At 50.3% G+C, this 13257-nt stretch overlaps 1 protein-coding gene across 2 annotated transcripts in view; it reads left to right on the top strand.

Moving 5' to 3' along the window:
• The first annotated feature begins 441 nt into the window (after positions 1-441).
• The window catches only part of STK35 (serine/threonine kinase 35), a 72808-nt gene continuing 59992 nt past the window's right edge, over positions 442-13257 (top strand). The window contains exons 1-2 of one of the 2 annotated variants that reach the window (XM_064572924.1): positions 442-939; positions 1539-2136. In XM_064572924.1, the coding sequence (XP_064428994.1) occupies positions 634-939; positions 1539-2136 (904 nt within the window). In that variant the 5' untranslated portion in view covers positions 442-633. The remainder of the gene's footprint in view (positions 940-1538; positions 2137-13257) is intronic. The other variant, XM_045885532.3, reaches the window with a different exon arrangement.

Raw genomic sequence — 13257 nt, 5'->3', positions numbered from 1 at the left:
AAAACAGTGAACAAAATAGCACTTTCAGCCTTGCACCCAATTAGCCACTTATTATATATATTCATATATACTTAGCCACTCTTAGTATATGTATTTATATATTTTTTATATTTATATACAAAATGTTTTATATATATATATATGAAATATATATATGAAATATATATATATATTTCATTTGGCGCTATCAACACTGGGAGGTTAAGGTCCAATCACCCCTTTTGCAGAACAGAAAACTGAGGCACGGAACCGGACAATGATTTGCCCAGAATCAAAGGGGCTATTGGGAGGCAGGGTGTGGATTCCAGCCCAGTCCGGAAGGCTCCCAGGCACTGCCTATGAATCAATCAAACCGGCCAATCCAATCAACCAATCAGTATTTATTAGGCGCCTACTACGCGCAGCCCCTCTTCACACAGCGAAGGCGAGGAGGCAGGAGGCCGTGGTGGGCAGGCAGGCACGGAGAGCCGGGGCACGCAGCGGATCGCGGGGACTTGGCGCCTATTTTTTGTTGGCTGGGTGTTCTCGCCTGTGATTGGGCCCCGCGCGGCGTGCCCCGTGCGCCCGGCTGCGGCTGCTCTGTCGACCTTGGCAAGACCCAGGCGCCGCCGTACGCGACCGGCCTCCCGGGGGATGGGCCACCAGGAGCCCCCGCTGGCCCGAGTGCGGGCGGGAGGTGCGGCTTATATAAACAGGTTATGTAAAGGGCTCAGCTGGCGCGAACACGTGGAGAGCCGCGGGAGCCCGGACGCCCGGTTCTCCCCCGCGGGCGCCGCCGCCACCACCCGTGCCGCAGCACGCTCCGAAGCTCACTCGGCCGCGGCCGCCGCCTCTCGCGCCGCTCCGTACCGGAGGCAGCCCTGTCCCGGAGCGGACCATCCCCAGCCCGGGGCGCCAGGGGGGAAACGGGCCGCCCGGAAGTGGAGGGACGCCAGCCAGGTAAGGGCGCAGTCTGCGGAGTCAAAGAGCGCCGAGGCTGGAGCCACCGCCGTCCCCTCGGGCGCTTGAGGAGGGCAGTCGGGCCCCCAGTTTGGCGGGCTCAGGGACGCGGAACTTTTAAGCCAACCGCCTCCACCCGCCGCCCTCGGGCACTTGGGTTGGTCCGCCGAGCGCCGCTCAGGCTTAATTCAATGGACTGTTTACACCCGGGAGAACCCAAGGCGGGATGCGGGGAAGGGGACCCCAGGGGGGACCAGGCAGGGAACAAGAGGTCCACAGTCAGAGTTGCCTCTTAAGGCAATTTTCTTAAGTCGTAAAGACTGCTGGTCGTTGTTTTTCCTATTCTTGGGCGATAAATTAACTGGGAAGCTGGGGGGTGTTTTGCTTTTCTTTCCGGTTCCCCCTCTGAGCCACAGCCTAGTGGTTTCGTCCTTCCCGCTTTTTCCCCCCCCTCCCCTCCCCCGTTCAGTCAGCGGCGGCGGCTTCCGTCTTAAAGGGGCCGCAGCCGCCGGCGGAGGTGGCGGTGGGGCGCCTTGCGGCCTGCGCTCCTTTCCTCCCCGCTTCGGCCTAGTTGGTTAAACCGATTCTTTCGCCCGCAGGTCACAATCCAGGGTCCCGCTCCTCCGCGTCCCGGGGCCGGACGGAGGGATGAGGCAGGGGGGACCCAGGCAGCGCCGTTGCTGCTCCCCCCGCCGCCCGCAGCCATGGAAACGGGGGAGGAGGACGGCACCCGCAGAGGTACACAAAGCCCCGAGCGGAAAAGGCGAAGCCCAGTGCCGCGGGCGCCCAGCGCGAAGCTGAGGCCGGCGGCGGCCCAGGCCATGGATCCGGTGGCGGCCGAGGCCCCGGGCGAGGCCTACCTGGCGCGGCGGCGGCCAGAGGGCGGCGGCGGGTCGGCACGGCCGCGGTACAGCCTGTTGGCGGAGATCGGGCGCGGCAGTTACGGCGTGGTTTACGAGGCAGTGGCCGGGCGCAGCGGGGCCCGGGTGGCGGTCAAGAAGATCCGCTGCGACGCCCCCGAGAACGTGGAGCTGGCGCTGGCCGAATTCTGGGCCCTGACCAGCCTCAAGCGGCGCCACCAGAACGTCGTGCAGTTTGAGGAGTGCGTCCTGCAGCGCAACGGGCTAGCCCAGCGCATGAGCCACGGCAACAAGAGCTCACAGCTTTACCTGCGCCTGGTGGAGACCTCGCTCAAAGGTAGGAGCGCCGCCGGCCGTCCCGCCCACACGGGGCCTGGACCCGCTGCTCTGGATGGCTCGGCCCCAGCGGACCCCCAGGCCCGTAGGCCCTGGTCCTGGTCCTGTCAGCCTGGGCCCAGACACGCCCTCCTAACCGGGGCCCAGACTGATAGGCCCTCCTCTCATCTCAGGACCCCGGATCAGTCCCTGGCACAGACGGGAGCTGGTATTTTCATAAAAAGGGGCTCATTAAGTGCTCACCATTATTTTAGTTAAGTGCTCAGTAAAGGTGAACTGTTATTATCAAACTTCTAGCACTTTGAGTTTCCACGGGGGGAGTGAGGGGGATTGGGCTGAGTTGGTGGAAGAACTTCAAAGCCCCCTCTCTAGGGCCTCTTCTCTTTCCCTCCTAAAGCAAACAAAAAGAACTTTACTGGACCCACCCACACCCCCTCCCTGTCTGGTTCCAAATGTCCTGACACCCTTCAGCTCCACCCCCAAACTCTTGCTTCCTAGTCTTCCGTTTTCCTCTGAGACCCCCAACCCCAAAGCAGTCAAGCAAACTGGCAGGCTTCCTGGCTAAGTCCTCTGGGGCCTGCTGAATAATACCCCCCCCCCCCCCCCCCCCGCCGTGGGCCTAGAGCTGTCACATAACATGTAACATCTTTTTTCTTCCTTTCCTTCGTTTTACATACTTAATCTTTTTCTAAACCCCCTGAGGCTGGCTGGCTGGCTTGGGTGTTTATAGGGAAGATGGGCCTCAGGGAAGCAAAGGGGCTTTTGCAGTCATGGGCGGGCTTATCCTAATTTCTGGGTTTTAGCTGCAATTAGGGAGTGAGTTCATCTTGAGTGCCCTGTAGTCGCATGTCTTGTTCAGACTTAAAAGTAGCCAAGGATCTCTAAAGAGAGGAGAGGGCCAGGGGGCTAGAAAGGTCTTAGGAGACTTCCTCAGGGGAGAGGTTACTAATCTGAGTCCCAGCTATGTCCTAGATGTCTTACAGAGTGACTTTAGGTAATAACTTTAAAAGTAAATCCTCTCCTCTATAAATGGAGAAACTAAGGATTAGAGGTAAGCAAATATAAGTTGATGAGGTTAATCAGCTTGTAAGGGAAGTTGGGCTTCCTTACAGTTCTTCAGAGCTTAAGTGACATAAACCCAGACCTGTTGATTCAAGGCCTAGATCCTTTCAAAGGGTAATGATGCCCTCACTTCCCCAATAAACTGGAACTGACCTTTAAGAATGGGTAGGATTTGGGGTGGGGTTAGACAGGGCATTTTGTTTGGAGTTTTTGCCCAATTTTAAACTCCTGCAACCCATCCCAGGAGAACTCCGTCCCATTTCAAGTCAGTTGTTTTGACAGTGGATTGAGGGATATGATCAACATCACCTGGGGTCCTTTTTCAGCCCTGCCTCATCCTTTCGGAAAAGCCTACCCTCTCTCCCCAGGGTGAATAGATTTGTTTTGAAAAGACTTTCCACGAGAGTCTTTGAAGCTTACCTGTGTCCTAAAAGCTCTTCACTCGCATTCTCAGACTGTCTTCTCCACTGTGATTAACGAATAGTCTGGACTTCATAATACATGACTGCCTTGGGATGTGGGAATTCACTTTGCCAATGATCCCCTTCTACCCTCAGTTCATTGAGGCCAGTCTTGAAACTTCCACCCAGGTGTGAAGTCTTGGCTTCCCCCTCCTTACATATTGTTCAGATTCTCATGTGTGTAGAATTTGTCAGAACTCCACAGTAAACAGTGGCAGGATAGCCTCGTGGTTAATACCATAGGCTTTGCGGTTAGGCTCACTTTAAGTCATGGCTCGTCTGAACTGACTACATGAGGCATGGGACAAGTTGTTTAAAACCTGTGGGGAGCATTCCTTTATCCATAAGATAAGGGTGCCTGTGTCCTCGAGCTGCTGTGCAGCCTGGGAATGCCCCTAAGTGCTCCGATAAGGAGGAACTCAGCAAGTTCAGTCCACATTTGGAGTCCTCTTTCATCATCCCTTTTGAGAATTCACTGTGTTCTTGTTCAAGTTTGACGGTGGAGCACATCCTATTGTCTGGGTTGTCAGTAACACCAGGTTGAGAGAAACACTGGTATTTTCTGCCTCTCTTTGTGAATTAAAACAGGTCTAGAGAAATGAAATAATTTTGCTATAGGCCATACACTTCAATCGACCCTTTCAGTTGTTGGGAGTCTTCAAAATACTTGAGCCTCTACTAGGGTCAGGTAATGTTCAGGGCTCAGAGAGGGAGCAATAAAGGAAATGGTGCAGAGCCTAGCTGATGAAACTGACATTGAAATTTACATGTCAGATGTTGATTTAGCAAGCAGTAAATAGGCATTGTTTTCTGCTATTATTAAAGTTAAGAACAAAAAGACCCACATTGCTCTTAGGTTAAGTTTTCCTGCCTTCAGCTTCCAGAATTGAGCAGTCTTAAACAGTCCTGGGGCACTGGATTTACAGCATGCTGCTATCACTCAGAAATGTTAGAACTGGAAGGAATCTTAGAGATAATCTGGTTCAACCCTGTCATTAAACTCCTGTGCAGTCACCTTTTGCCCCGTCTTCTGCAATTTAGAATCATTTTGGAATAGGCCAAAAAAGTGTTAATCTGCCTTGAAGTCTCTTTTGAACTAAATTTACGTAGTTACTGAGTCCTCATAGTAGCATTTGGGGCGGGGCGGGGAGGGGGGTGGCCCGCGGGCTGCAGCCTTTCCCCCAAAGGAACTTAATTTGTAAAGTTTGAGGACCTGTGGAAGACTTAAGTGCTCATCAGAGTTATGGGAGGAAAGGCAAGTTGTCTGGTTAACAAGGACTTTCTACAGAGTATTGCACAGGATTAACAAGAATGATAATCTATAGAGTTAGCTAGGAATTGGCAGAGAAGATAGGCTTGTAAGAAGGGTGCCTAGGACCATGTAGATAGGTAGAGAAGAAGTGGGATTTATTTTACAATGGGCCAAATAGGGAATAGTTGGGTTTTTTCCCTCTTTGGTATCAGCGCTTTATTGAATATGCAGAAGGCATCTCTATAGTCTTAAGAAATTATTTGACCTGTACATCCAATCTCAAAAAGAAAAGAGAAACTTCTTAATGCAGTTCTTAGTCTTATCCAACTCTGATAGGCTTCTAGGTCTCCTGTCCTTCCCTGAACATAGGCCACGCACATAGAGCATTATGTAGTAAACAGAAGTTCGAGTCAGCAGTGGTCTTAGAAGCCTGATCTGGTCTTCTGTTTCACAGGCAAGGAAACAACCCTGGGAAAGAGACAGGACTTGCCTCATAGGGGTTAGTGGTAACACTCAAACCAGGCTCCCAGACTTTTTTTAAACCAGATTAACAATCCTGTAAATTATTTGGTGGATGCGATGATGTCTTTGTTTAGCTTTTAAGTACTTGTCACAAAAAAACAGGAGTTAAAACATCAACAGTTGGCTTTTATCCCCTTGCTTCCATTGCCAAAGGACCCTGTCCTGAATGCACCTAAAACTAAATTCAAGATTGCTGCCACTTAGAAGACAGCAGGCAAGCCTGAACTCATTGTCAAACTAAACTCAAATTCCTGCGTGCTCTCTAACCCACACACTGATCCTTCTGACAAACAGCGATGAATAAGGAGTTTATATATATGATATATCATCTCCAGGAGAAACCCAAGGCTCATAAGACCAAATAAGAAGTTTGGAAAAGCTGGGGGTCTAGCTTATCCCATCTTGGTAAGACCCTAACTAGTTCTGCTTTACTGACTATTTCATGTTTACTGTGCTCAAGAGATCTTTAGGCGGCTTCACATGGGTGGGAATCTAGGCCCTTGGTAAGTCTGGTCTGTGCATTTGTGCCCAGTGATGACTGTGAGCCAGGCACTGCGGGAGAGGCTATGGCAAAGTTTCCTCCATGAGGCATGGAGAGGACACAGGCCCAGATGACCACAGTTCAAGGTCCCGAGAGGTGGGTAGCCTAGAAAGTGAGGCAGGAGTTAGTGTGGGGAGGGAAACTGGGGTCTTAGCAGTGGACTGGCTATCAGCCTGCACACACACACACACCCACCCCAGTCTGTAGGAAAACCTGACGCTCAGAGCTGGCCCACCCCTGCCTAGACCCCTAGAAAGCAACTCTGAATTCTCTACTATGCCTTGGGCCTCAGAAAAGCGGAGAGCTGGGGGGTGATGATCCGCTACTTGGACATGATCAAAGGGGTCATTAATGGCCTTGGAAATTAACGGGACACAACAAACAGAGCGCTAGCATTGACTGGGAGTCCGAAGGTTTGGGTTCCACTGTCACCATTAGTAAGAGCTGCAGCTTACTGATTGCTATGGGCCAGGTGCCGGTCTAGACTTTATACCCATTAACCGATTCAATCCTCGCAACCCACTTTTGAAGTCAGTGCTATAATTACCCCTATTTTACAGGTGAGGGCACCCAGGTTAGTGAAACTGCCCCATGTAGGATAGCTAAGCAGATAGCCAAGCTGAGGTCCAAACACAGGCATTTCGGGCTTCAGTCCGCACTTCCTAACTGCTGTGCTACACTCTTGGGACAGGTGGCTTAAATTCTGGGTTCTTCTGTTTTTCTTGGTTGTTAAATGGGCATAATCACATTTTACTGAGAAACTAATGGCCACTGTTTATTTTGTAATTAGGTGCTAATCAGTAGTTGGCACTGCCAGTCTCTACAGGTGCCTCCCCTGTGTCTCGGCTGCCAGGGACCCTGTTCCTCCTTTCTGGTCTGCCCTTCGGTGTCTTGAGACAACCGTGCAGACTTCTTATTGCTGCCTGCCTGCCTTCTGTGTGCACTGGGGATTTGAGGTATCAGCCTCAGGAGACAGGAACAACCCTTGGCTTAAATGAGAGTTTTGGCTAATTGGGTTGCACAGGATAGGCTTTTTATAGTGTAAATTTCCAAGAATTGCTTAGCTTCCTATAAAACATCAGTTCACTCTCAACTCCGATTTGGCCTTTGGGTGGGGTCCTTCGTGACCCCAAAATTTTGGATCCTTACCTCGTTGTCTTTTAACATACACATTCTACATGCCTACTACTAGAACTTTCCCTGTGTCTTTTTTTTTTTTTTTTTTTAACCTCCAGCTCACAGTTCTCTTGTTTCATTTCACCCAATTATTGAGCCCCTGCTATGTGTGAGGCGGACCGAGAGGAGTGCAGAGACTTGGTTTCCTCCCGCCGTGCACAGGCTCATGGCGGAGACGGACAGAACACAGATGTTACTTCACTGCAGCCTCTGAGAGGTGCTCTAGGGGAACGGTTGCCAGGAATGTGGACTAAGTTGAGGGGAGGGAAGGATGAGTTGTAAAAGGGTAAACAGAAGCAATGCTGGCAAGAGGTAAGGCCTAGATTAAGTGGGAAGGCCCTCGCATGTGGAGAGGAAAATGGGCCAGGGCCGCCAGGGGTTACTTCCCACTCTCTGCTTGGCTGGCAGAGTCGGCATTTTAACAAGACCCCTGTAATGTTCCAGTCCTAATAGCTAGGCTCAGTATTTTCATGTTTGTGCTCATTTAATCCCCCATTTGAAGTTGGGTGTTTTCGTAACCTGGTCTTACACGGGAGAAAATCCAGATCCATCAAGGTCAAGTAACTTGTCCAGTACCACCAGTGAAGGGTCAGGTTCCAGATGTACATCCAGAAGCTCCTTCCAGTTTCCGTGTGCTTGACCTGCTGCTGCCTTATGACTGCCCAAGGGCTGCCCCTGGTGTCCAGACATATTAACATAATTAACACCCAGTAGTTGTATGCTCCGGTGTCCAGGTACCATGCAAAATGCTTCCTGTATCACAGTTAGGCCTTACAGTAGCCCGGTCAGGTAGATGTCTCCCAATTTATGGATAATGAAACAGATTCATAGGGTCTTAAGACCTTCGCCCAGGGTCACATAGCCATGGAAGTGAACAGTGGGGGTGCCGACCCTGGGCCTGGCAGGCTCCGCAGCCCTTGTCCTGTCTTTTCTGTTAGGCCTGCAGGTTCTTGGCCTCTTGGCCTCTGTAGGACACTGTATCTTGTCTTGGCAGCCACCCTAAGGGGTTGATTGTCTAGTGCACAGTGACATTTGACTAATCTCATGAAGTACTTTGAACACACCCTGTGTGTTGATACTGGACCCAGCCTCTTTATAGTGACAGGACACAGCCCAAGGTCATTGAGACGGGGACCAGGGCTTGGTCTGTGTGCTCATCTTTCTTTGGAAGAAGAGCTTGTCTTGGGAAGGGTCCTTGTCTTCAGCTTCTCAGGACTGATTGTCAGCTGAGCCACTTCTTTAAAATATATATATTAATATATAGCTTTTAACTAATCAAAAACGGCTGGCTGTAGTCATAATGAATTCAGAGTTCATTTTTCTAGGTTTTTTTTTTCCTAACCCTTTTTCTTAAAATTACAATTTTATATTCTACTTTTATTTCCATTTCACATTAAACTTGCTTCTGACCTGTTACGTGACCTCCTCTTTTGACTTTTTATTTAAGTAAATTAGAGGTATAACATGGCCCTTTAAAGCATTCAGCCAAGTGGCAATACTGTAATTAACCACTAACTCTTCTTGGACCATTCTTTTCGATCCTTCACTTTTACTTTGTTGTGTAGGATACCCGTTCTGGGTGCCTCGGGGGTTTGCTGTGCCCTTTTTGTTGCTGTCGGTGATAGGGGTCTCTAGGGGTCTCGTTCGTTTCTGGTTTTTGTGTTTTGGGTACTCTTCTTAGAATAAATTCCTAGAGTGAGTTTTTTTATGTCCAATGGATTGAGCAATTTTAAGACTTGTGATGCATACTGCTGAACTTGGTACATTTAAGTCAAAATCCTAATTAGTGCTCTACTGAAAAATGAACCTGCAGTTCCTGTGATTGGACTATCAACACGAGGGACTTGGTGAACATGAAACTCCTTGGGGGCATATGTCCGTGAACTTAAAGAATCTGTGTCAGCGGTGGGCCGTAGAACATCTAGGCTGTAGGATCATGGTTAGGAATCCAGACTGTAGAGCCTGGGCCCGTCTCTTACTAGCTGTGAGACCACAGGCAAGTAATTATTCTTGAGCCTTTGTTTCCTCCCCTGTAAAAGGGGATGTAATTATGGTCTCAGTAGATAGGGGTTTGGAGTAAGAAGAGAGGATTGGCTAGAGTACTCTCTCCATGCTTCCTTCCTGTCACAGAGGACATGTGATGTTACTAAGTTCTATTGATTCAAGATCTCCACCCCCCCACCCCCATCTCTCCCTTGCCAGTCCTCACTTCTTGGGGTTTCCAAAACTCCTGATGAATCTCTTAGCTCCCAGGCTGTCTTCCATCTCTAACTCCTCATGCCTGCAGAGGGAACTTGTAGGAGGGATTCTGAGACCTGCTCTTGCATGTGGCCGCATCTTGGCGATCAGAACCCAGTGTAAGCAGCTGTGTGCAGTAGTGTTCTTAGCACCCTGTATGTCTTACTTAAATGGTAGGTCTTGGTGACTTAAGACTCTGTAAGCAGGGTATCGTTCTAAAACATGTCAAGAACTTTTAGTTCCCATTTCTTAGAGCTTAAGCTCAAATCCTTCAGTCTGCCAGACCCCGTTTCTTAGGACCCGACTCCAGCGGCTTCACCTTCAGCCTCCTTTCTGCACATCTCCTGCTACATCTCTTATGTGCTGACCCCAGATGACTTGGGTCCCGAGCTGAGAGCTCCCACCCCATGTGTGGTGTGCTCACTCGCCATCCTGGGAGACACTGCCCAAGGGCCACCCCTGAGTGATCTTCAGCCTGTCTCTCTCCTAACCACCTTGCCCACTCCTTGGGCGGAATTGCACCCTGTTCCTTGTTCTCATCCCCGTGGGCTGTCATTCTGCTTCTAATGACCAGAAACCTGAACAAGGGCAGAGACGACTGCTGATCTCATCTCTGGTGTCTCACAAGCAGCGTGTGCCCAGGAAGTGTTTAAATGGGATTGACTAGAGTTAGGAAATCCCAGCTTCTGGAGGCAGCTTGGGAATAGGCTCATGAACCCCTGGCTATGTCGTATCCCTTTCTAGGAGGTGCCTTCTGTCCCAAAGCTCACACCGACTCATCCTTCTGCCAAGCCTGCGGGCCTCAAGTTTTCTGAACAAAGCAGGCCACATTTTGTTGGGAGACACCTGCTTGACTTGTTTTTTTCCCCCGTTTTCTCTTGTGTCCCTGTGAACTGTGGCATGGAGTGTTTTGAAATAGAGTATAATCTGTGGTCTCCAGGCTGTTGGACTTGAAGGGAAGGTAATCAAACTGTCCTGAAGGTGGGCCTGTCTCTTTAATCACAGTGCGTTTCCTAGCCCCCTGGGACCCGGGTGACAGCATCGTGTTGGTGGAAGGACTTGGCAGCGGAGGCTCAGGTCTTACCCAACCAGCCATGGCCGTGATCTTGGGCAAGTTACTTAACCTTCCTTTTAGTTTGCCAACCTGTAAAAGCACGTCCAGAGAGCATAGACGGCTCAACATAGTGAGCCTTTACATAGTGCCTGGAACCCAGTGGCCTCTTAGGTGAATTTACCTGAAATCCTTAACACTTCCAGGGAACACTCCATCTCTCTCTCGCTCTGGGAAGCTAAATCTTTGACTCTTCTCACCTTATAGAACTGTCAGGCTGTACCAAACAAGGGAATTATAAAATTTAATTTTGTTTCTATCCACTCAAAACATTGTAAGCTTCATGTGGGGATTCTGCTCTAGTTGGTGCGTGTGTATTCCAGTTCTCCATCCTGAAACTGCGGGTAGCCACAGGCTGGCTGGGCAACTGCCGGGCCGGCTGTGAGATGGATGGACACTGATGCTCCCTGGGACCACCTGACCTTCATGAGCCCCTACTGACCAGTGGACCCCAGGGATATGTCTGCAGGAATCCATGTCCTTGCAGGACCATGGTTTGGTGATCCCTGAAAGTTTGAGCACTTTCCCTTCCCCAGTGTGCAGTCACCCCGTGGTAAATTGGAAGACAAGAGCTGTGGCCAGTCAGAAGAGGGAAGTCACCTGGGAGGTCAGGCAGGCATCAAGTAGGTTGGCATTTGGGCAGGGGGTGAAGGTACACATTCACAGATGCACCAGCAGAAAGAAATTTGGGGAGAGAGAAGGCTTTCTAGGGAGGGAGCACCTCAAAACCACCTGGTCTGCCTAGAACATGGGCTTAGCTATTTACGGCCTGAACAATATGATAAAATCATGCACTTTCATTTTCTGATTTCAACGTCCTGTTTCCTAGCACTTTACTCTGTGGCCTACAGCACTGGGCTTATTGGGATCGGTGGCTTCCTCGGACTTGACAGAGGCCCAGTGGAGAGGTTATTGATGGTCAGGATGTCCTTTCCCCAAAGTATCTGAGGCCCTGCAGAATCTGTTTCTTGTCTGTGACTTAACTCCCGGGACTATGTGGTGTCGGTGTCCCTGTGAATGTGGTGGAGGCTGCAGAGGCTCACAGAGCTTCAGCCATCCTTTGCCCAAGGTCCTTCCCGTCGTTTCTGTCTCCCCCATGTTTCCCTTCGAGCTAGGAGCCTACCCAGTTAGCCAGGGCACAGAGTTGTCATCTAACCCCAGACTCGGCACCTTCTCGCCTGGGCCCTTCCTGTGACTTCACCCTGGCTGGTTTCTCAACAGAAACGCATCAGGTGCCACGTGCCCTCCGTCCTACCGTGAGGTAGGCAGGGGCCCAGGTGGGCAGTCTGCCAGAGGGAAAGGACTGGAATTGTCGCATGCCTCTCCTGTTTGTGAGTGGGCAGCAGGGAATTCCTGCCTGAAAACCCATGCTGCGGTTTCTGATGAAATGAGCCCACGGCCCTGGCCCGTGCAGGGAAGTGGTTCTTGCCTCTGGGACAAGTGCCGCCTTCCCTGGCTTTCCATTCTGACATGCTCCCTGATGTCGGGTCGGGTTCGGAGCCCGCTTCTTCCTGTCCAGCACTTTGCTCTCAACAGACAGCCCCTGCCTGTAGCATCCCCGGAGCTCAGCTCATTCCCCCCCACTGGAGCGAGCTTTTCAGTCCCTGGCCCATAACCCTCCCCCCCCGCCCCCAGGGCACTTGTTTACCCTTCTTTTCTTTCCTTGGGTCCTCATAACCTGGACTTACAATGTAGTCTGTTTTGCAGACTTGTTTTCTTTTTACTTTAGTTGCCCTGGTTACCAGCTTTGTATATAAAGTAATCACCATTCCCCACCCTTTATTTCCCCACTGTGTCAGTGAAAAAGTTGCACTGTTTTCTGATGGTAGCCCTTGCAAAAGGAATTTGATGGCTTTTTAAACACTTCCTTTCTGGCTGTACCACCAGCAGACCTTTTCTTGCCCTCCTTTTTATGGGTCTCTACTCTGGCATCGGGATGGATTTGGGCTTTAGATCACCACATCATTTCGCAGTGTTTTTAGATAAAGAGCCTCAGCCCACCAGAGCCAGTGACCTAGAAAGAGGATTATGAGATGGGAAAGAGCTAATTTTAAAAAGAAAACGCCCCATCCGCCCTAAACGGGTTCTACCTGTGTTGCTTTGATTGTGAGTAATATAAACAAACAAATTATATAATTACAGGGGAAGTGAGGTCTGTCTGATCATGGTCAAAAACCCAGAGCTTTTGCCTTGTCCATCTCTCGTCATCATGCCTCAACCTAGAACTCCCAAAGCAGTGGCTTCTGTAGACTCAGCTTTGGCAGAGGCTACGTAAAGAGATGTAGCTCTTGTTTTCCTGGTGGAATGGAGACCCTGTACTAGGGATGAGAGGAGTCTTCACGCTCAGTCTTGAATGATCCATATGACCACCCACGGCAGGCCCCGCCTTTCCTCAGCAAGATAAGACTTCTGCCTATTTAGACTTTGGGGGCAGTTATAGTCCTCAAATAACTTCCACAGAAGGACTCCGTGTGCCATTAATTGCTTTATAAAGAACATTGGGATTTGTTTGGAGATGCCGATCACCAGCTCTCCTGGAGTTTCTGTTGGTTCAACAAAAGGAAAGACTTCTTGAAAGGCAGAGCTGGAGTGTCAAGCCAACACGACTTGATTCTAACTTCTGTGTCTGCTTTGGACTCCTGTTCCCACCAGACTTCCTTCCTGTTTACACCTCTCACATGTCCCATTATACATCCTATCTCTCAGCCTAGAATTCTCTTCTTGCTTCTCCCCACTGATCTACTGCCTGTCCTGTAGGT

The sequence above is a fragment of the Mirounga angustirostris genome, unplaced genomic scaffold, assembly GCF_029215605.1.
Source record: "Mirounga angustirostris isolate CCGP_5_RB_7025 unplaced genomic scaffold, mMirAng1.0.hap1 SCAF_10, whole genome shotgun sequence".
In the NCBI taxonomy this organism is placed as follows: domain Eukaryota; kingdom Metazoa; phylum Chordata; class Mammalia; order Carnivora; family Phocidae; genus Mirounga; species Mirounga angustirostris.
Note: the sequence above shows the minus strand (reverse complement) of the source record. Positions and strands in the feature narration are given on the sequence as shown.